The sequence below is a fragment of the Triturus cristatus genome, chromosome 9 (genome assembly GCF_964204655.1).
Source record: "Triturus cristatus chromosome 9, aTriCri1.1, whole genome shotgun sequence".
Lineage (NCBI taxonomy): Eukaryota > Metazoa > Chordata > Amphibia > Caudata > Salamandridae > Triturus > Triturus cristatus.
Genome location: NC_140592.1, coordinates 581,920,294 through 581,943,736, shown reverse-complemented (window position 1 = coordinate 581,943,736; position 23,443 = coordinate 581,920,294). Strand labels below are relative to the sequence as shown.

General features: G+C 44.8%; 1 protein-coding gene across 7 annotated transcripts in view; it reads right to left on the bottom strand.

Annotated features, from left to right (window-relative positions):
- Window positions 1–23,443, bottom strand: part of DMPK (DM1 protein kinase) — an 817,401-nt gene that overhangs the window by 382,541 nt on the left and 411,417 nt on the right. For all 7 annotated transcript variants that reach the window (XR_014968671.1, XM_085625612.1, XM_085625617.1 and 4 more), the window contains exons 4-5: window positions 13,291–13,386; window positions 8,956–9,104 (exon numbers count right to left, since the gene is read on the bottom strand). Coding sequence is in view for 6 of the 7 variants with exons in the window: in XM_085625612.1 (XP_085481738.1) it covers window positions 8,956–9,104; window positions 13,291–13,386 (245 nt within the window). In the remaining variant the exon portion in view is untranslated. The remainder of the gene's footprint in view (window positions 1–8,955; window positions 9,105–13,290; window positions 13,387–23,443) is intronic.

Sequence of the window (23,443 nt, the reverse complement as noted above, 5' to 3'; positions counted from 1 at the left end):
ACTATTAACTCTAATCTTGGGTTCCGGAGTAGCATGGTACTCGCAGCAACGTGCTTTAAACCAGGGCCTGTAAGCGTTATATAAATACAATTTACAATTACAATTTTCAGTGTGCAGAGCCAGTCTAAGCATCCCAGTGTGGACCGGTTTCAGACTCATGTTTTGTGTTCGGTTCACAGATTTTAGCTGCGAACGTGCCCTGGCTGACTCTAGGGTGACCAACTGCCATGGGTGCAAATTCAGGACGGTGAGTGTAAAAATTCAGGACAAAGGGTTAAAATTCAGGACAAAAGTTCAGGACAGGAGGTCAAAATTCAGGACAAAAGGTGCGTTTTACAGACATATCAGAGGAGGTTGCGCAATAGTATATAAGTAAGCCCATCCATATCCAAACATATTCATCCATTTGCAAACCTATCCAACATGTATCCTTCCATCCATCATTTTACTCATCCATCCCTCCATCCACCCTTTCACCCTATCCATTCGTACACTAATCCATGCACTCTTCCACCCATCCATCCATACACTCATCCATCCAGCCATTTACCCTTTCACCCATCCAGCCATTCTTTCACTTACTCTACCATCCACCCAGTCACTCACCCTTCCACCCATTCACCCTTTTAGTCATCCATCCATCCTCCCTTTCTCTTTTCATCGACCCCTTCACTTAGCCATCCTTCCTTCCATCCATCCACCCACCCATCCATCTACTCATCCACTCATGAATTTATCCATTGACCCTATCACTCATCTATCCTTTCACTCATTCATCCATACTTTCTCTCATCCATCCACCCTTTCACTCCTTCACTCATCTATCCATCCTTTTGTCCGTCTACCCTCCCTTTCATTCACTTATCCATCCTTACATCCACCCTTTCACTCATCCGTCCATCCATTCACCCTTTCACTTATCAATTCATTAATCTATCCATCATTTCACTCATACATCCACCCATTCACTTGCCCATCATCCACCCTTCCACCCGTTTACCCATCCATCTACCCTTCCACCCATACATCCATCTATTTACCTTTTCTCTCATCCATCCTTCCACTCACTCATGCAACCATCCACTCATCCATCCATCCTTTCACTCATCCACCACCCTTTTACCCATTCATCTATTTACCTTTTGTCTCATCCATCCATCCTTCCACTCACTCATCCATCCATTCACCCTTTCATCCATTCACCCTATCACTACTCCATCCAGCCATCCACCCATCCCTTCACTTACTCACTCACCCACCTTGTCATATTAATTATGAGCTGAGCCTTTGTCTGCAGAGTTGCAGACAGAAGAGACCCATCAAGAATTTCACCCTTGCTGTAGTTCCTAAAGCAAAGGGAGGGGTGGGTGGGGTGGGGATAGGGTTCACTATGTCCCTGCACATAGGCAATCTGAAAATGTGAAAGTCATGAGTCATGCATGATGCACAGTGCCAGGCCGTGAGGTGACTGTGACATGGTGTCGTTTCCAGGGCTTTAAGTGGGATGAAAAAACTGGGGGGTCAATCCAAAGGGGGAGTTCGATGAAATTAAGGGTGTGGCTTAAAACACCAAGGCTAAAAATCTGTGCTTATTATAGTGTACCGCCCGACTGGTATTTTGCCTCTTCTATCATTGTATCCAGATATATAACACAACAAGTAATGTTACACCTACAACAAGCCAGAACTATTGGCTTTGTCAATGTTTGTTAGTTGCATACAATAAAAAAGCAGCAACCATGGCATCGTTGAATATAATATTGAAAATGCATCAGTTCTAAAATGATGAGACTGTGAAAAAATTCTAGCCCCTTCTTTTTAACTTCTTTCACCAGCTTTTCATAACCTGGAGTCTCACATAGCAGCATGGGCGTTCATCTGACAGAATGCCCTGCCCTAGACCGAGGCTGGAGAAGGCCACCACATGCTGTAACAGCTCAGACTGGCCCATTGTCATTCTGTATGTGGCAATCAGCCACGTACATAATGATAATGGGCGGGTGAGGATGCTCTTGTGCTCTGAGGATGAGTGGGAGGCGGACCCAAGGGGGACCTGAGGCTTCATGCAGGGGAACAGTGCTGTTCCCTGCAATGCCCAAAATTATGGACAAAAGGCATCCGTAAAAGGGATCATCACGGACAACGGGCGTGAGATCCAAATTACGGACGGTCTATGAAATTTATGGACGGTTGGTCATCCTACTTGCAACGCTATGCATGACACAAGTGCAACGGAATACAATGATAAATCTGGCCCTAAGTTTCTTCAGACACTTTTACATCTCACTGGAGGGTGAACTCAGGCCCCGGCTGTCCGGTTGTAAGTCACGGCATGTGTGCAGTGGAATCAAAAGCCCAGGTTAAAGAGAAGCCTCAAGTCGCTCCAGGGAGTCCCCTGCTCAATTGAACACTCCATTCCAGCAGCCTGCTCACTAACATATTCCTCATCACCAATATCTGGTGGTTCTAATCCACCATCATTCGATAACAATTGATTAATTCCAGTGTATGATCTGAGTGACACCTATTCACTTATCAGGGGTACTCCATCTATGGCGGCACATTTCTGAGGTGGTAGAGACGTCATCGCTGACGTTTGTTTACATTTCCCGCCGTTGCAGTAATATTTTTTCCCTTCTTCGCTGTGTTGCTCTGCGCATGCCCACGTGCTGTCGGTGTCGCCACGGCGCTTCACAGAGTGGACCTTATACTCTGCCATGTCAAGAGTGACAGGAGGGTTCAGCTGCTCTGCTCTCCACAGCAGCATGGAAACATGTTCAGCAAAGGAAACAGAGGCAGTAACATCATCAGTTGTGGCAAAGATTACCAGCCGACAATAATTATGTTTGCACATCATGGCGTGTAATATCACAGTGAGTGCCATTGTATGTGGCATGACAGGAACTGCATGCAATCGTATGAGGCATCACAAGAAGTGACATCATGACCTGTACATTGATTTACACACTTGTAAGATTTACTGTCAGTGTAGAACTTGTGCCTGTGGTTTAAAGTGCTCCGACACCCTACATTGGGATAAGTAGTGCTATAAAAGAAAAAAAAATAGTGGTATTTAAATTGTTATTTGTGTTAATACTCGTACAGACTGACACATCTGACCTTCAGAAGGTGTATGCATATCTCTTATATACAGGGATTAAACAAAGTGAAAAGCTTGCCTTCAAATAGTAGTTTCTCCGAACTACTTGTGAAGTGTTGAAGTGATAAGCTGTGTGCCTTTATTTCCTTTGCATTGGATTCTAGTTGTTAGGCTCCAGATAGCTCCCAGCCAGTATCAAACTGGAACAAAAGGATGGCCCCTTAACTTTGGCATATTTTACTGGGGCCCAACATCTTGCTAGGGGAGACGGCGTCCACCCTGTGAAAATAGTGGATGAGCACCCTCTACCCACGTGTAACCCCAACTTGTGCCCTGCAGCAATGACTCAGGAATCAGCCTCAGACTCGAGTTTCTCTAGCGATCGGGTCTTCAGAAAAATATCTGTAGAAAGTTAGGACAGCTTTTACCAATGGCCTTAGCAAATTACAGTAGCGGCTAGCACAAACAGGGGATGGCCCTTTACGGTTGGGGCTGTGAAGCTCAGGTCAGTAAGGTCGGGAACTGGCAGTGCCAGTTAAAAGGACAGCAATCATTGAGGACTGTGGTTGGAAACAGAAGTTGTTGAACTTCCTCCGTTTCCATCTCACTTCAAGACGGTTTAGCATCCTGATACTTTTATGGGGTTTCCCTTTCTTGTGCAGTTAGTTCCCTCTTAGTTCCCTCCTTCCCTCTCTTTTGCATCCTTTTGATAAATAAACCTGAAGGTCTAGTGGGGCTTTGCAGATTGAAGGGACTGGCTGGGCTATTTTGCTATCAGGACATCCCCCGCAGCTCTCCCGCCACCCCTCTTTTCCTCAGGCCTATTATCTTCGTGTGTGTGTGTGTTACTGCTCACACTAAGGGTGCCCCATTCTGAGCCTCTGCCTCCCATTGGGGCGATAGTTCCGTGTCCACGGTGTGTCAGACCATATGTATAGGCGCCTTGATGCCCATCGGGTTGAGTTTTGCGCGGTACAAATTTATTTTCATTCATTCATGTATTTCCTATTAATCTGGCTTGGTATCCATTGATAAATAAGAAATTGTATCACAGACCACTTAGTAGAAAATACTTTTCTTGAGGAATCAGGTGTTAGGTATCCTGTAAACATCACAGTATAGTCCTGTGATGGACACCTGCTCTGATTAAGTGGTGCTTACTAAGCATGTATGTTTGTAAAGTACTGAGGCTGGAGAAGGCCAACACATGCTATAACCGCTCAGACTCCCCCATTGTCATTCTGTATGTGGCAATCAGCCTGCATACAGAATGAGGGGGGGGAGCTGCTCTTGTGCTCCGAGGAGGAGTGCGAGGCGGCCCCATCAGGGGGCTGAGGCTTCATGCAGGGGAACAGTGCTGTTCCCTGCAATGCCCAAAATTAAGGACAAAAGGCGTCTGTAAAAGGGATCGTCACGGACAGCGGGCGTGAGAGCCAATTTACGGACGGTCCGTGAAATTTACGGACGGTTGGTCACCCTAGACTCGCGTGTACTGGTCTGGTTCAGTTTAACGCTACTCAACACTCCTCCCAGCTCTAAAAATTGCTTTCGCACTTCTCCGGGACATTGGCTGCAAAGGGTTAACTCAGCACAAAGGGCCGTTTCTCGTCTTGTGATCTCACGCTGGAAGCATTAGTTACGTTGGTAAAGTACGTTCTTGTGGTTGTCAAGCATGATGCGCAGCTGTTTCTCCCTGTGCGGTAGGCACTCTCTGAGAGGACGGCGTGGGCACGGCTGGTGTGACGCCGCCTGCGGCTCAGCTGTTGTGCCAACGAACCAGCCTGACAGCAAAGCGTCATCAATGCCAATGAGGCACCGCATGGGGGATCGGTGGGGAGAGAGCGAAGTGACAGAAACACATATTCCAAAGAAGGACTGTTACCCACCGACCTAGGGTAATTGTCCGTGTCCACTGCAAGCTTGGTCAGTCATTTTACCATCTGTGCAACTGTCCCAAAAGGGCACTCAGATGTCATAGGCGGCCCCCCATTTTGGGGTCAATCTCGCACGGCATCCATGGGGTTCTGCTAGTTCCTCGCCATTGGCATGGAGCCCATTCACTGTACGAAATGCATGGGATACGCCCAGGCGGTAATACCCAGCCCTTTAAACGGAAATATGGAAGTAGAGGTACTCTTTAGGCTACCTACTTGCTCATGGAAAGTACCAGAACTCTCAGATTAAATGTATTGCGGCAGTGCTGAGAAGTGCAGGCACTCGCCCTGTCAAACTAAAGAAATGCAGGTACTCAGTACCGCACAGTATCTGCCCAATTAAAGCACCGGTAATACCGCACCGAGTATCACTGATGCTGGGGTAATATTGGACCCCAGTTTATCAGGTGATCACAAGTTGATCACCTAGAAGACCCTAAGACCTTCGGTTATGATCTATAGAGTTTGTTTCAGGTAAAAACGCATAACTACTGCACCTGGGACACCGGTTGAGGTAACTATGGACCACTGGTAATCCCGTTTTGGCCATTTTCAGCCAGAATGGGAATGCCAGGTTCCCTACCAAAACCAAACGGGTGCCAGGGCGGGACAGAATAGCAGCTGGCCGTAGAGCAGAGTCGGCCTTTGGCGCCCCCGCTGCTGGTGAATAAAATAAAACGAGGCAGCAGAGAGCACCTTTTGTGCTCAGCGGTCAGCCCTGGCTGCCTGCATCAGAGTAGTGATGACTGGCCTCTGAACACCCCCCTGTACCTCCACCCACCCACCCACCTGATAATGCACAGATTAGCATCTCACGCTGGTACCAAGTTGTCTGTTGGAGGAGGGTTAATAGTGTGTGGCAGCAGGGGGTGAGAGGGGATGGAGGGGCAAGAAAGCAGGCTAACGGGGGGTTAAAACAGCGGCTGGAGCACTGGAGCCGGGTGACAGGGACTCTGCTGTTTGCATGACCTGAATGAAGTCAGCTCCTAACGCCCCTCTGAAAATGGCGTCCTGAGCCTGGGCCCAGTTCCACAACAGCCAGCCCTGCTGCCGAGCAATGGTTTCTGGGGCGAAAGAAGAAGCGAAAAGGTGTGGTCGTACAGTTAGATTTTCTGGGGTAAAAGAGGAAGACGGGATAGCAGTTCAGCTAGTGTTTCTGGGATGAAAAAGGAGAGGTCAACGGAACAGCAAGGAATTATGGTAGAAAAGAAGGTAGTGGCCTGGGTACAGGTTTCTGGGATGAAAGAAGTAGGGAGGGTGGCACAAAAAAGGCTTTCTGAGATGAAACAAGGGGAAAGAGACGCTGGTCCAGCAAGAGTTCCTGAAAGAAGTGGAGAATAGAAGCCGAACTATAAGAACGGTTTTGGGGATGAAAGAAGAAAAGGTGAGGGGACTGGTGAGATATAGCACGATTTTCTGAATGGGTGATGGTTCAAACAAGCATTTGCAATGCAATCGGTCGTGCCTTTGGGACCTTATAGGTATTTAGCTATGCAGCACATTAGCCTGGGTGCTGAAACATCTAATGTTCTTTAACATGGAGGGAAAGTAAGCGCCAAACTGAACGACACTCCAGGTATGGTAACACATTAAGAGAAATATTGCCTTTCCGCGGGAAATGGTATAGTCCAAAGCTCTGTTTTAAATATAAAAGCAGGGCCTTCGCTGGTCATATCACTGAAAATACAAGATTTGAAAAAAATATTATTGTCTACGGGTGCTCGTAAAAGACCGTCTCTATGGACTGGAATCTAGAGAATTCTAAAGTGATTCAAGTATTTTACCGACCACTGCTGGTCGTTTTCAATCAAGAAAGTTAAATAGAGGCTGTTGCCAGAAAAAAATTAAAAAAGAAAGTCCCTCAGCAGAAAGCAATTCTGGTATTTTACTGACCTCTGCTGGTCATTTTCTATCAAGACAGTTAAATAGAGGCGGTTGAACTGAATAAAAAGTCCCTAAACCTAAGCAGACAAGTCCTAGGGCTGATCTCCAGAGTCCACAAAGTACATACACATATAAGTTTATACTAAGGTATGTACTAAAGTATATACATGTCACGGGGTAGAGCAGCCAAGGGACTATAGTGCACCATTTTTGCGTGAAAACTCTACAACAAAACAACCTCTTCTATTGCCACAACAGGAAGAGTGGAAATCCCTTGCAAGTCCCCCTTCGCTATGACAGGAGGACTATCCCTTTAACAGGGGCACACCACCTGAAGACCCCGCCCCCTGTGCTGACGTGGAGTGGTGGAGGCCAATAAGCTCGGAGGACACCAGGAAGAGTGTGTGGTACACCGCCGGAGGACGAGCAGTACGGAGGAGCAGCGGAGAACTGGAAGAAGTGAAGAACGCGGATCAAAGGGGAGACCGAAACCCAGACGAATCGGCAGCGACTACCGAAGACGCCGGTCGGAGCACAGAGCAGGCAGCCGAGCCGAGACTTCTCCAGGACCACGTTGTGCCCCGCCACGCTCCAGGAGGAGCGTGGCTATCCCAGGTACGTGGGAAGTTTGCTGGCTGGGTAGGGAGGCGGGTGAGGTCTGACGACTAAGGGACAGAGCCCCCTCCTTTTTCCCTTAGAATAAGGTACCCTCCACTGCACTCGCAAAACCTTATTTCTCTTGCTGTCGACGTGTTGCACTGCATGGTTTTTCCCTCACTACCTTTCCCGTTTTTGCTTGGGCACTCAAAAGACAGATCACTCACCGGTATTCGTTCTCTCTTTCTTCTCTGCCATGAGAGCAAACACCTGACCCGGGAGAACCGAAAAATCCCGTCACCTCTCTGAAGACTTCGGAGGAAGACCTTACCAGCATTCTCCACCTTACAAAAGGATTTACTTCTCTCCTACCATGATCTAAATCTAAAACTCGGGACTCAAAAAGAAGACGTGTACTGTTTAAATAAAACTAACTCAAAGCACTAAGACCAGCAGTCCTGCCCCTTCCTTTGAACCCACTACAATACAACAGGTCTCGAATGCTCGACCTAAAAAGGTTTCTGGGATAGAAGAAGAAAGGGAGAGGGGCTGGCAGGACAATACAGGTTTTTGTTTGGGATTAAAGAGTATGGGATAGGAAAGGAGGTTAAGAGAGAACGACGACTGCAGATGACCAGCTGCTGGCTTGTTTGTCTTGTCTGCCAGGGCAGCTGCATCCCATGGTCTCTAGTTTTAGCATGGCATGTGCCTGGTACCAGCACAGTTCGGGCATTATTATCCAGGTGAGGTTCACAAGACCAAAGTTCTTTGCTTTTGGGACCACAAGAGCACAACACAAATGTCCTAATCCTAAGAATTGCCTGCCAAGATGCAGAGGGGGAAATCTTTGATTTAAAAGGTTGCATAGCTTCTGCTCGTCTTACCGATAATAGCTCTGAACACATTTAGTAGTTGTCACTTTTGATGTGAATGTACAGAACTCTTGGCCTTGTGTCCTGTGCCATGGCCTTCTAACCACACATTAAAAGTGCGTTCACAAATAATTATGCAAATAGACCTACATCCTCCACAGACTCACTGTGAATGTCAATCATCCAGCCCCACCCCCAGCAGTGCCTCTCGTGAGAACAGACACGCTGTAGTGAGAGACAATACCTGCCTTGGTTGTGCAGTTCATTCAAAGACTCAACGGCTCCCCTTTCTAGTACAAGCCATTTACTGAGCCCAACCAGAACTGTACATCTGGCCAACTGATGCACTGCGCAGCCGTGCACCTCTGCGTCCATCTCATATCTTTAGTTCCACCAGCCACACCCTGTGCAGATCATCCATGGAGCTCCAATATCACCTTCACAAGCACACATTGTGCAGTCACTCCCATCTGCCCCACCATGTCCAGGCCATGTAATAAGTTCTACAAGTCACCCGTCCTCGCTGCCTGTGAGCTTGGGGGGCTTAGCATACATCTCATCAGCTCACCTGTGCACATAACCTAAGCGATGCACGGAGTCAATGGCCATCACGATTTCTGCCAGGTAGAAGGCTGCCATGTCCAATGGCATACGCTCCCCAAATTTGCTCAGTAGGGTCAGAAGGTCGCCTCCCACGTAGTAGTCCATCACAAGATACTGTCAGAAACAGAGAGGAGATAAATGGAACATAGTCTTGTGTATTTGTGCATACAGTAGGACAGAGATAGTTTACTCTCAGGGCTTCTTTTCCCAGGAGACCCTCAGCTGGGCAGTGCATACCTGATGTAAATGTGTATGTAGAGTTACTTGTATAGCGCACAACTACCCAGAGGCATCTCGGCGCTTGTACGAATACCGCTGAGGAACCCTTCCTGGCCTTTCCCTGTGAAGAGTCCACTCCTGGGCACCCCCAAGGTGAGGCCAGGCATCCTAGTGTTGTTGGGGCCGTTGTGGAGATGAAGCAAGCTATTGCCCAGAGTTGCAGAGTGGGACCCATGATTAGGATAGGCAATGAGGCGAGAATTATCAGGTCCGAGGAAATTGAGCCCAAGACCCGCCGAGGCGGGAATTGAACCCTGGTCCCGGGCCAGACTTCTGCATCAGGGTCTGCCGCTCTAACCATTGAGCCACACTTCTCCACTCTGCCGCTCTAACCATTGGATGTGTTTATTGAACGGCACAACCCACCAATGATAACTCTGAAAGTGGATTTCTCCATCATTGCTGCTCACAACCAACTGACTCATGATTCTCTTTGTCTTCCAACGTCCCTTCAATCTCCACTACATAATCTCCTCTCTTTTTCTGTGCGTGCCCCTGAAAAAGCCTACCTTCCCCCAAAGAAATATGGCCAGGATGGGTGACCATATGACACTCTTACCTGATTACATTCCCATTGAGCTCACATATGTGCGATACACAGTGGAGCTTGAACTAGAGGTTTGGGGGGTACCGCCACCCTCTCAGTTGAGAGGTGATTTAAATGTTGAAGTTTATATTTATTTATTTACTTCTGACAGTTTTTTATATACTAACGCCATACCAAAGGGCAATGATGCGCTTTGCAGGAAAAGGACTGAGGCTTAGGTTAAGTAAAATAGGGAAATATTACATAAACAGGGAGAAATTAAACTGGACCATGTCCAGGAGGAAACAACAATGTAGGATTGGGCAGCGAGGTAAGGCGGGAGAGTTGATGGAAGCAAAAAGAGCAGAGTGTATGAGCCTGTCCATTAAACAGTGAATGCCAGGTGAAGTAGTAACAAGTGTAAAGTAACAGAGGACCATGGAAGGCCCTCAAAAGGTGAGTTTTTAGGCCTTTTTCGGAATGAAAGAATGTTTGGTGGTGATTTTATTTGTGATATTAAATTTGAAATCATGAGTAAATCACCACACTCACTGGTTAGAAACCCTAGCAGGTTAGATCAAAACTCTCGATAAAATTCATGACACAAGTAGTAGATGGAAAAAGGAGGCCTTTCCGGGCACTTATACTATAAAAATAAACAAGCAAAGCCAGAGATGTCAAAAGTGTTCCTGAAAACATACCCCTGGCAGATGCACAGTATTTCACAACATGCTAACCTCCTTGATTCCTTTAATCGATGGAGTAGCTGATCGCAGCCCCTCAGTGTGGATAAAATACTTGATCTACTATCCTGGAAGTATTTTGGGATAGAACTGCGCTTGTCCATAAGAACTGCTGCTGTTGTTTTGAATTTGAGTCTCAAATTGCCCTATAGCTGTGCAATGTTTGAAGCAGCAGGCCCAAAGCCAAGACTACAAGTTACAGGTTTTGCAGCTGAGTTTTGAGTTGTGTATAATGTGTTCATTTGATCTCTTAGATGACATAGGTTTCATATCTTGCTCTTCTTTGTTTTAGCTCCTATTCTGGCAAGAGCCTCATGGTATTATCTTTCTCTTTGCAGAATGACTATATTTTTAATTTTAGGAGGCAAATGTGGGTCTGACTGGACCAAGAGGGCCCGCAGATGTATGCATCCATATTCAGCTGTGCAAAAAATTTGGAAACAGAAGTTATATTTCGTCAAATCAAGAGGTTGTCATTAAATGTGTGTGATGTGAATAGTGAAAAAGCATTGGAAAGTGTTTTATATCCGGCTGGGAGCATTTCTGAGTCGCCACTGTTCAGGAGGATTATCCAATTGGCTTCTAAACTTGTTTTGGTGCCTTAGAAGGTTATTTAAGTCAGTCTTGTGTTAGATATAGAATTTATGTAGTAAGTTGTCAAAGGACTCCATATATAAGATTTAAATATTGAGTGATTGTGCCATCCTTGTGGTGCACTACTTGTGACTGTGGACTTGGGGAAGATAAAATTATCTAGGCAATATTGTGAGAGCCATTATTAGTAAGTAAAGAAAAATGACAGCCTGTAATCAACTTTATTACTTTGATTTCTTCTTTAAATTTAATGGTTAGGATTTTGTATTTTATGATAGCAAACATTTCAGACATATCTACAAGAGCCAGCAGATAACAATCTCATTTGTCAATGAAAGAGATTTGTCTTTTACTAGTAGAACTGCCAAAACAATCCTGCATTTCCAATGACCTGAAAGAGGATTGACAGTTGTAAGACAAAACATTCTACTTTCCAATTGATGTATTCTAACTTCAATTTGAAACAAGGGTGAGAATTGTCTCTGGAGGCTTTCGCTAGGACCAATTTGCCATTCCTGAATTTCTTCTGCTGCCACTGAAGATCGCTTTACCTTTCTGAAGTTCATTTGTTATATTTCACCAAATATTAAGTTCTCACTCTTGATGCACTGCAGTTTCTTTATCTTATAGTAACAGATCTTGTAAAAAAATGTTTTGTAAAGGAAGGAGTGGTAGGCTCCAGTGTCAAAAGTGGTCCAGTGCTATCGGCATCCCCCTTTATCATTTCTTTGGTGAATATGCGTTTGATCTTTTTTTTAATCGTTTTTTATGGTGGTCTCTGTTCAGTCATTTAAGTCAAAGTTTGTATTTTAGGATTGATTCCTGCATGATTTCTCAGCACAATGGAGCCTCATGCCTAAATGATCCAACTACATGTGAAACTGGTATCCTGACTTTTTTCTGGCCCAGTTAACACACGTATGTAGCATGTGTGCTAGGTCTGTCCATGGTAAGCCAATGTCCAGAAATGGTATGTGCCTTTCACATCCCCAGCAAGCGTACCCTCATGTTTTTGACATAGGGACTACTGTCCTTGTCCTAGATTGCCATCTTGCGGGGGGGGTGGTGGCCGCATACTGATTTTTGCGGATAAACACCCCTAACATGAGTTTGTGCTCCCCGTTAAAGTAAAAAAAAATCTGTCTATCCACCCATTTGGGTGGCAACTGGGGGGTTTACGGCAAATCTGGCCCCAGTTGGGCGTGGAGGGGGGGAGACAGAAAGCCCACTAGACACCAGTTAAAACACTACAAAAAAAAAAAACATAGGGTGGGCATAGCCTGCCCAGACATAAGGCAGTGCCCCAACTTCATAACAGGCCCAGCAGTCTTTAAACCTCTTCTAGCGGGACTAATGGGGGGGTTACCCCCAATATTTTCCCCTGAAGGAGCAGAAGGCCAACCATACACCAGGGAAAATGTAATAATAAAAAAAAGGGTGAGGGTAAACTCAAGCAGGCCTCCAACCCCGAATGGGCCCATCAGTCTTTCTGCCCCCATCACCCCTCCCTCTCTGGGAGCACAAACCCACTAGAAACAGGCAAAATATAATTTAAAAGAGGATGGGTTTATCCTGCTCAGGCATCGGGCCGTGCCCCCACACCATAACTGGCCCAGAGGGCATTTTAGCACCCCCCATCCCCCCAATTCAATTCATTCAATTGATTATTACACCTGCTCTAGACTAGTGTGTAACCTGGTGGTCAAAATCTTTTTATGTGGTGGTGCCAGGTCATGTTCTCACTTTTCTAAGGTTGATAAAAAGACTTCTGCTGAGCTGGGTAACAACAGTATGTGAGATACCCTTTGAGATTTTTGGTATGTCATTGGTATATAAAATACCCCACCTTGTTTTGTTTTAATATTTACATTAGCTGTTAATGTTAATGGTTTTTTTTTAACTTCACTTATGCACATGTTCCTGAATACCTTCACTGTTTTATGCTGGATATATTTCTCACATTTTGTGTTCTCGTGCAAATTATTTGACTTTTAATTACTACAATAATGTTATGATTCAACCCTGCTTTTTTGATTGTCCGCAAGTTCTTAGTCACCGTCAGCTATGAGGTGCCAATGGAGCACGAATTGGATGCAACCCTCTGACAAAGAGCACTGGGAGTGTCACAGGCACAAAATCTGCGAGCTGTGGCACCTACCAGGTAGTTCTCATCCTGAAACGCAAAGTGCAGTTGAGTGATCCAGCGCTTGTCTCCATTTACCAGGACATCCCGCTCCTCCCGGAAGCAGGCTACCTGTGAAGAATAAGAGAACGTTATGAGAAAATGGCGGTCGTTTTTAGACAAAAGGAGATTAAAAAAAAAAAGTCATCTTAGTTTACGTCAGCTAGACTTGTACAAAAATGGCAGAGCAACCATTATTGTCACAAAAGTATCATTCATCGATAAGAGATATAACAATTGTTTTTATGCAGTGTACTGGGTCACTTATTTAAAAACCGTAGTAATTCAAGGTAGTGCTCCATCCACCCACAGGGAAAAAGCAAATGTTTATCACATGAAATGATCTGGACGAACCAAAGCGGCAATTCGGTCAAGGTGGCAATTCATTAGACCTCGGTGTGAGCTGTAGTAGTACTGTGTCCCAAGCCATGAGTGCAGTGTCTTTTCCCGCCTTCCACTTAAAGCTCCAATAGCCTCATTTTCTGCTATCGCCTCTCTCAGTAACCCTGATTTCCAAGTCATCATTTTCAGCATCGTCAGCTCTTTGTAATCTCAATCTGATGTTTAGCTAACAGTAGTACCAGATCTTTGTGTTGGCAGATCTATGTGTCGGCAGTTCACTTTATCTTTAGTTCGTTTCTTGAGTCCCTTGAGTCCCACAAGGCACATCTCAGGTGTAAGGAGGTTACATATGAACGTCAACAAGGTCAGTGTGTCAGACCTGGGCAGTCGCACACCATATATAAAAAATGCCCACATCTGGTACAAGGGTCTGCTATTCCTGGATCTATTTTGTGTAGGTGTTTGGACATAAGAGAAGTATGATGTATGTCATTAAGTTACGATAACTCGAATAGGCCTTTCTAGAGACCTTGGCAGTGTGCTGTAACTCTGCTGTCCATTCTGGGTCTGAGGAGCTTTACCCAAGTTTGATTACCATGTCTCTGTCAATGATACAAGGCCCACTGGTCCTGCTGTTTTTATTGCAGATACAATGAGAATGTTGACAAGAGATGGTTGCTTTTTGCAAGAAACCACCAGAAGTATTGTTTGAGGTCAAGTGAGATGTAGATCTATCAGCTGTAAGTCACCCATCACTCACACCTGCATCCTCCAAATACTTCTGTGAAAACCTTATGTATCGTATCGAAAATCTTAATTTTGGCTTATATGACCATAAAAGCACAAATAAAAATACAATACATTTCATTCAATTAAGTATAATCATTGCTCTATGTGGAACACAGGATTACACAAGAAGTGCATGTGCATTACAGTAGTGTTACATGAAACACTCGGATATCCCGCAAACCAGCCTCAGGGGTCCAGAAATTAACCTATAGATATATGATTCAATAAATTGTGTATGCAATACATAACCAGCATAAAGGCCTTTACAGTTTTCAAAAACCGGGATTCATGATGCTAACATAGCGGCCCTCACCTAGTAGAGTTCAAGAGCGTATACAAACAGAAAAATATAAAAACAGGGTATGCAGCACATTATGATTAAAAATACTCATTTAAAAATCACAAAATACTTTCTTTCATGTTAAAAGACGACTGAGACCAGGTTGGAAAATATATAGTAATAAACCGGCAAATCCTTTAGGCCCATCTTTAGAATGGCTCTACGTGCACACCACATAGAGAATTAAAAACATGATATTGAAAATGCAATCTGCTTGTGAGTGTCATATTTTAATATCCTAAAAACCTCAGTGCAGTTGCTGGTTCCCATATTTCTGCATAGCTGTTAAAGCCATCAACGTCTCACCTTCTTGTATCCTTGAAAGAAAAATATTACATGATATTCCGTCTCCGCTGCATTGCTACAGGCAGGACAACACAAATTGGATGAACCTGCCTACTTATCTGTAAAAGCATACAACGGGAGCACCCCATGCCTGAACTGCAAATATAACTTCTTGGCAAGGACCGGCTGGATATCATCCAGGGCAGGCTCTAGTCTGTATTGATCTTTTACTTCGAAAACCCCTAAAGTCAGTGAACCAGACATAGACCTCTCCTATATCTGGGCAAATTGGTACTCCCTATAGCTCTCTATCAGGACCTTCCTCGATGTTGTAGAGCAGATTTCTTCTGCATTGTTCTACAAGTTGCCCCTGCTCATGGCCACAAGAGTGTTTTTAATAAAAGCCAGCCATCGTAGTTTGCCCACACCCTGTAGGCTCAGTTCTTCACTCAGCTCTTCCCTGTATTCAGCCAACTCCGGGGTACTCCACAGATGTTGCCAAAATAGAAGAGGTCTAAGAGCGGCTGCGTCTGCAATTGGTCTAATCCCAAGGTCCCTGAGAAGCGGAGAAAGCGGGGAGCTGGGGGGAAGACCCACTAATTGCCTGGCAAAAGAGTTATCAATTCTCAATATAGAGCCAGATGGACAGTGACCCCAGATTTCAGCTCCATACAGGGCGGCACACCTGGCTTGGGCTTTATAAGATTCCACTGTCGGGCCAACAAATTTATGGGTCCAGCTCCTATATACCTTTGTCAGTGCCCCCTTGTCTGGGCCAGCTTTAAACTTGCTTTCTTAGTTTGAGCACCCCAGTCTATTTTTTCAGTGAGCGTGATACCAAGATATTAAAAAACGTACACCCTCTCCAGGGGTTTCCCATCTAGGCGAGGATTTGGCCGGGTGCGATTGCTTACATTAAATACGATGTATATGGTTTTCTGTAGGTTGATCTCTAGCCCCCTATTTTTAGAAAAAACATAAAAAATATCAAGATCCCTCTGAATTCCCATGGGTGACTTTGAGAGTAGGAGGGTGTCGTCGGCGAACATCATAGCAGGTATTTTACGGTTCGCCAGCTTAGGGGCATCTATATCCTTCCCTGCAATCAACGACGCAACTAAACCATTAATAAAGAGGCAAAAGGGGGGCGTGGTCTGGCCACGCAGGAAGATGGCCGCCTGACGGATGAGCTCCGCCGCGGGATGAGCCCTTAAGGGAATATTCTCACCTTACACCGGCTTTCGAATCTCCTCTTCGTGCCCTGCTGCAACCGGAAGATGGAGGGCAGGCTTTGGGCGAGTTTCGGAGGCATGACAACGGCTCTCTGTTGATGACCGCCTCGACGATGTTCTGTGGTGATGTTGCCCGGCGCACTCTGCCTGACGTGTTCCTTCAGGCCGCCTCACTCTCCTCATGAAGCCGCGCCCCCGACGTTGACAACGGGCGCCTGCCTGGTTTCACTCTGGCCGCGCCTCCTTCAACATGCCTGCAGCAACGCCTCCTTCAGAGTTCAGGAATTTCTGACAGGAACCATGTTTTTTGCCGCGCTGTTCGTCAGCTACTGGTAGGGCTAATTTCTTCCATACTACTGTTGTAGCACCTTTGACGCGCATTTCGCACAGGATTTGTGCACTTCATCCTTTACATGGTCAATGGCTCTCTTGTAATGGGAAGTTCTGGTTCCTCAAGCTCAGCTGAAATTTACAAAAAACGGAACCTTCGTTCCTTTGAGAGTTGTTTCCTCTCATCTTCACTGCAACTACAATTTTGCGCTATTTGACTATTGTTTACGCTGGTGCTTCATGAAAATGGCTTTTTTAAGAGCAGACTGACTGACCTACATTAGACTGTGTCTCCTCATAATGTCGTCATAGCGCTCTTGTCATCTTTTTCAGTCAGGAATTGTGCCCTCTGTTCCTGTATGGTCCATGACTAATCTGCATTCTGGAATATTGATTAATTTAGTCCCGTCATAATCGCAAATTTGTCTGTCACCGCCATAAGCGCACATACGCTGTTTTTCATTCTATTACTGTTATATTTCTGCGCCCTTTTGACTATAGCGATAATTGATGCCTTGTTATTGCACAGATACCACTTTTTGAAAATATGCTTTCGCATTTCAGTGTTTGAAGGTGAGACATGGGTTTCTTCTTTTGGGGGGGCCAGTGTCCTACCATCATATATATATACAGTTATTAATTGTGCTGCTCTGTATATTCCGACACTTTGCCATATTTTTTGTGCTCACATATAAGTATTTCACCACACGAAAAGACGCCTTCACGTATTTTCAAAGTCTCCATCAAGCCTATTCTTCAAATGTCTGCTACCAAGCAAGGAAATAAGTCTCCTAAACCACTTCTTTTCGCAGAAGCTCTTAAACAGTCTACTACTATGCCAACGAAAGGCCATGCATCCTCCTCGGCCCTTCACGCTGCGCCCTCTAATGGTGGGCAAGCGTCGGCGGCAACTATGCAGCGTATTCTGCATGAAATAACTGAGGTTAGTCGCCGGTTAGATGACATGAACCTTACAATCACGTCCTTGGCTGAGGAGACTAAATCAATTAGAGCAGAAATCTCCAGCTTCCATGTGAAGGTTGAATCCCTGGACTCCAGAGTTCTGGCAATGGAGAAACGATTTGATTCCCTTCCAAACAAAGAACAAGACCTTTTATTCTTACATAGTAAGCTCATTGATTTGGAAGATCGTAGTAGGAGGGACAACATCCGTTTTTTTGGTTTTCCAGAGCGCATTGAAGGACAAAACTCCAGTGCATTTTTGTGTCATATACTTCCAAAGCTGACTGGCATTTCTTTCACTCCACCTCTGGAGATACAGAGGGCTCATAGACTTGGCCCCCCACGCAATGATCCTGCTGCGCGACCACGACCGATCATTGCCTGTTTTCTCCGTCACGATCAAACAAGACAATTATTGGCTGCTGCTCGGTTACAAGGTTCTTTTTCCTTTGATGGCCATCGGATTCATATGGCAGCTGATTTCTCTAAAGAAACAAATGAGCGGCGGAAAGCCTTTCTTTCTATGCGACCTCAATTACGTCAATTAGGCATTAAGTATGGCCTATTTGAACCAGCACGTTTTCGGATCACCAAAGATGGAGTTTCTAAGGACTTTCATGATCCAGAGCATCTTCAGCAATTCTTGGACTGTCTTCAACCTCAAGATATGGAAGTTCTCACTTCATCTTCGCAGCAGGATCAGTCCCATTCTCCCTATAAGTCTTCTACTCCATTGCCAGACCGCAGCAGACGCCCTCCTAGTAGTCCTCGGCCTCGTGGTAGGGACCTTGAAAGACTTCATCGCTCACAAGAAGATAGGAAGTCAGCAATACAGTCGGTCTCAGCAGCCACATTCCCACAAGATTCACAAAGGGACAAGTCCCGCTCTCCTCTTAAAACCCCCTCGGATGCGGACTGAATAATACTTCCTCATGTGGGAAAAATCACTTCTTGACTTATTGGCAGTTTATCGTAGACTTCCGGTCCTTATGGGCCTTGTTTATATTGTTAAACCATTATTATATATCTTTGGCATTTTTCGCTGTTATAATATCTGATTGCCTTTTCTTTCTCACCTCTTTTCTCATTAACTTCTAATCTTACCTCTTTTCCTTTTCACTTTGCCTTCTGCTATATCTCTGCCTTATAATGCTATTCTTTTTTCTCCCTGTATTTCTCACTTTTCATGCTACAATTTTATTGCATATTCTCAACTGGTTTTGCAGTTACCCGGGTGCATTGGCGCCTAATTGTTTGATTATAGTTGTATCACCTTATTTGCTTGTATGCATATTGGTATAGATTTTTGATATATGTGTATGATATGTTTTATACGTTGAGGTTGCCTCACATTTAATTACTGTAGGATCTCTCTTCTTCTGTAGTGTTGCTTCTCAACCTCTATTTGGCTTTCTCTATCTTCTTTTGTTCTTTTTTATATCGCTCTTTTGGGCTTCTCTTCTATATTATTAATGCCTCCTTAATTGCTTCTCTCTTTCTGTGGGGTCTTTTCCCGCGGCGGCGCTCTAGTGCGCCCAGACCCGCGGGTAACAGTCTTACGGTTTCTTGTTCTTCACTCGCTATTATTCCATAATTTCTTTATTACTGTACTATTTTCTAAATCTTACCTCCTTTCGTCTTTATCTTTTTATTGTTTTCTTTATGCATTTTATCTAGATTAGAAGTACTACTTCCACTTATATTCTTTCTGTTTCCTCTTTCTCTTGTCATTTCTCTCCTTTTCCTTTTGTTTGGTTCATCACGTTGTTTTGTGCTTTATATTATCTTCTTCCTCCTGATTTTTGCTCTATTCTACTATGACACAGGCACATTCTCTGAATGCGATCACCTGGAATGTACATGGCCTCACCCATTACATAAAGCGGAAGAAAGTACTCTCCTATCTCCAGACCAAACATGTAGATGTGGCCTTGCTTCAGGAGACCCATTTGGATGCTCTGGAGTCGGACAAACTTTGCAGAGACTGGGTGGGTAAGGTTATCCATAGTAGTGTTCAACAAGACGATTCCTCAGACACAGGCCCTCTCCGCAAATGTGGAGTAGCAATCCTCCTTCGCAAATCCCTCCCGGTCACTGTCTCTAAAACATGGTCAGATGTAAATGGCCGTTATGTATTTGCCAAACTTAAAATTGGAGAGTCTCACATTTGTGTAGGGTCTGTTTATGCCCCTACGGGTACCAAAAAAACATTCTTTCTTCAACTTTCCCGTTTGCTGCTTGAAATTAATGCTTCACAATATTTGATTGGTGGAGACTGGAATGTGACGCAAGATCCCATTCTAGACAAAACTGGCCCATTAGATAGGGGCAATGCGTCAGACAGAGCCTTGTTGGGGGACATCATATCAGATATCGGACTGGTTGACCATTGGCGTTTTAGCCATCCAACGGATAAGGAATATACTTTCTTTTCTTCGGCCCATGGTACATTTTCTCGTCTTGATTATTTCCTTATTTCTCATAATACAGTTCAATTCGTTACAGACTCCTGCATACTGGAAGCGGCCTTGTCTGATCACTCTCCGGTTCTCCTTTCCCTTGATCTGGGTCTCTCTCGGCCTGGGCGTAAACCATGGCGTATGAGCATCCAACGCCACAGGACTCCTGCTGGTAAGGCCCAACTGCAATCTCACCTTCAAAATTATCTTTCTACTAACCAGGGGTCTGTCACCTCCAGCAGGACTCTTTGGGCCGCGGCGAAGGCTACTTTGAGGGGGCAATTAATGCGTGATGCAGCAATTGCCAATAAACAAAATGCAAGGAGACAAAGTGAACTCGAATCTGATATACAAACTTATTCTCGCTTATACGCCGCATCTCCGTCTTTACAAAACCGCAAATTACTAGAGCAAGCCCGAATGGCCTTAAATAGCCTTTTTACATCCAAAGCAGAATTCGCTTTACAGAAAATGAAAGGCCGGCATTACGAGCAAGGGGAAAAGGCGGGAAGGTTATTAGCCGCGCAGCTGCGTCAGAGGGAGGCGTCCATGGCCATTCCGGCCATTAGATCTACGCAAGGTCACCTGTGCACGAAACCTCAAGACATCGTTAATGAGTTCGCCTCTTTTTACGAATCTCTTTACACCTCCGATAGTAGAATGGACCCGGATAAAATGACAGCATTTCTTGCAAAAGTACACCTTCCTTCTCTTTCGGCGGAGGGCAGAGCCATCCTAGAGGGTGAAATAACCAGAGATGAGGTCTCTAGTGCGATTACTGCCCTGCCCTATCACAAGGCCCCTGGTGAAGATGGATTTCCCCCTGAGTTCTATCGCTGGGCAGGTCACAATATTATTGATACCCTGCATACCGCATTCCAGGAGGCGGATAGTTCATCTTCACTTGGACCTCTTTCTAACAAGGCTATTATTGTTGTGCTTCCAAAGCCAGGTAAGGACCCCCAGCTCTGCAGTAGCTATCGCCCCATCTCTTTATTAAATACTGATATTAAAATCCTGGCCAGCATCCTTGCTTCGCGTTTGCGTAAGGTCTTGCCTTCCTTGATACACCATTCTCAAGTAGGCTTTGTACCGGGTCGATCCTCTAGGAATCATCTGCGTTCTCTGGCCCATGCATTATGGTCGGCTCAACATCTTAAGGATGATGCGTTAGCCCTTTCACTTGACGCAGAAAAGGCGTTCGACCGCATCGAATGGAACTATCTCTTCAAGGTCATGGATAGATTTGGTTTAGGCAAGAAATTTATTGATAAGGTACGCTTATTATACGATCATCCTTCTGCTCAGGTAAATTGCGGTGGGTTTCTATCAGACACCTTTACTATTAAGAGAGGGACACGTCAAGGATGTCCACTATCCCCTCTTTTGTTTCTTCTGGCTATGGAACCCTTGGCCGCCACCATTCGTCAATCGGATGAGGTCTCTGGTGTCCCCCTTCCAATTGGACATTCTAAAATATACTTATATGCTGATGATATACTACTCACACTTACTCGTCTTCCCCGGTCGATTCCTTCTCTTCTTCACATTATCAATGATTTCTCCTCTTTTTCAGGTTATAAGATTAATTGGGACAAGAGTGAAGCTTTGCCCATCTCTAACGGTACCACCAAAGCAGCCATTTTTGGATTCCCTTTTCATTGGCAGCCTTCACGCCTTAAATACTTAGGTGTCCTCGTTAATAAAGGATTGCAAGACATGGTTGCAGATAATTTATCTCCTCTTATATCCCAAATGCAACGAGATTTTGACAAATGGAAGGCTTTGGGCCTTTCTCTTTGGGGCAGAACTCAGGCGGTTAAAATGGTTACCCTTCCGAGGTTTATATACATTCTAGGTATGCTTCCTTTGCAGATCCCTCTATCCTTACTTCGATCAATAGATGCCCAGATTAAAACTTTCATCTGGGGTACTATGAAACCGCGACTTGCTATCACTAAGTTGAAGGCTCACCAATTATCTGGCGGAATTGGTCTTCCTTCTATTGAGCACTACTCTCTGGCGTTACATATTTCCCAAATCTCATATTTTTTACCTGGCATCAAGGATTTACCACAATGGGTTCAAATAGAAAGACATCTTCTATCCTCGGAATCAAATCTTTCTCCTCTGTATGGTACTGGCTCTAGTCGTTCTGACCCAAAAAACCCGATACTCTCCGCCATGCATAAATCCTGGCAGAGAAGTCACAGATTATTAGGCTCAAACTCCAGAATACATGCTAAGGCTCCCTTGTGGAATAATTCGGGGATCCGTATTAATGGCCGTATGTTATCCTGGTCTGAATGGCGAGCTGCAGGTATTCTCTATCCGGATCAACTCCTACATGATGGGGATTTTAAGTCATTCTCTCAACTCAGGGTAGAATTCGATCTTCCCCTTCATCATTCTTCCAAATATCTTCAACTCCAACAATGTTTAAAGACCCATATGGGATCATCACCATGGCTCCTACAGGACTCCCCTATATTATCCTATTTGCACATTTGGGGGAAACTTAAGGGTGTTACTTCTGGTATATACAAAATTTTTTCATCTCATCTTTTTTCTAAATCTCTTTCACATGATCTCCAGCGTAAATGGCAATCTCGTCTCTCCATCTCCTTTTCCGATGCTGAGTGGGATTTGATTCTAGAGAGTTTAAATAAGGGAGCTCGTGAATCAAGGCTTAAATTTTGTCTTTTTAAAATTCTGCATGATTGGCACTGGTCTCCTGTCAAATTACACCAAGCTGGTCTTCTCTCGCATTCTAACTGCTGGAGATGCTTCAATTCAGGTTGTGATATTACTCATATCATCTGTGAGTGTCCTAGTATTCAACCCTATTGGACTTTTATTGGTGCTACCCTGAAATCCACCATGCCCCTAAAATTGCCACTTACATCTACTAACATTCTCCTACATGACTTACGTCATTCCCCAAAGCTCACGAAGCCACAACTCCGTCTTTTTCATACTTCAATTGCTACTGCCAAAATATGTATACTGCGTCATTGGAAATCAACTATGCCTCCATCACAGGAGGATTGGTTGGTGGCCATGATGCAAACTGCTTCCCATGAACGTACAATCTATAATCTTCAAGATCAAAATGACACCTTTCTTCGAATATGGTCTCCATTTCTTAAATCAAATGCTGCTGACCCTCCGGCCTCCACTTCTACTCAAACACACTAATTAATTTTCACTTTTCTGTCTTTTGTCTTCTCTTCTCCCTGTTCCCTCACAATCATCTACTTCCTCCGTTGTGGTACTCCTCTGCTTTTATTTAATTATTTTTCCTTTGTTCTATTTCTTTATATCTCCAGCACTCTTTATCCCACTATGTTTTTCTTCTCTCTTTTTTCCCTATTGCTCACTCTTATTAT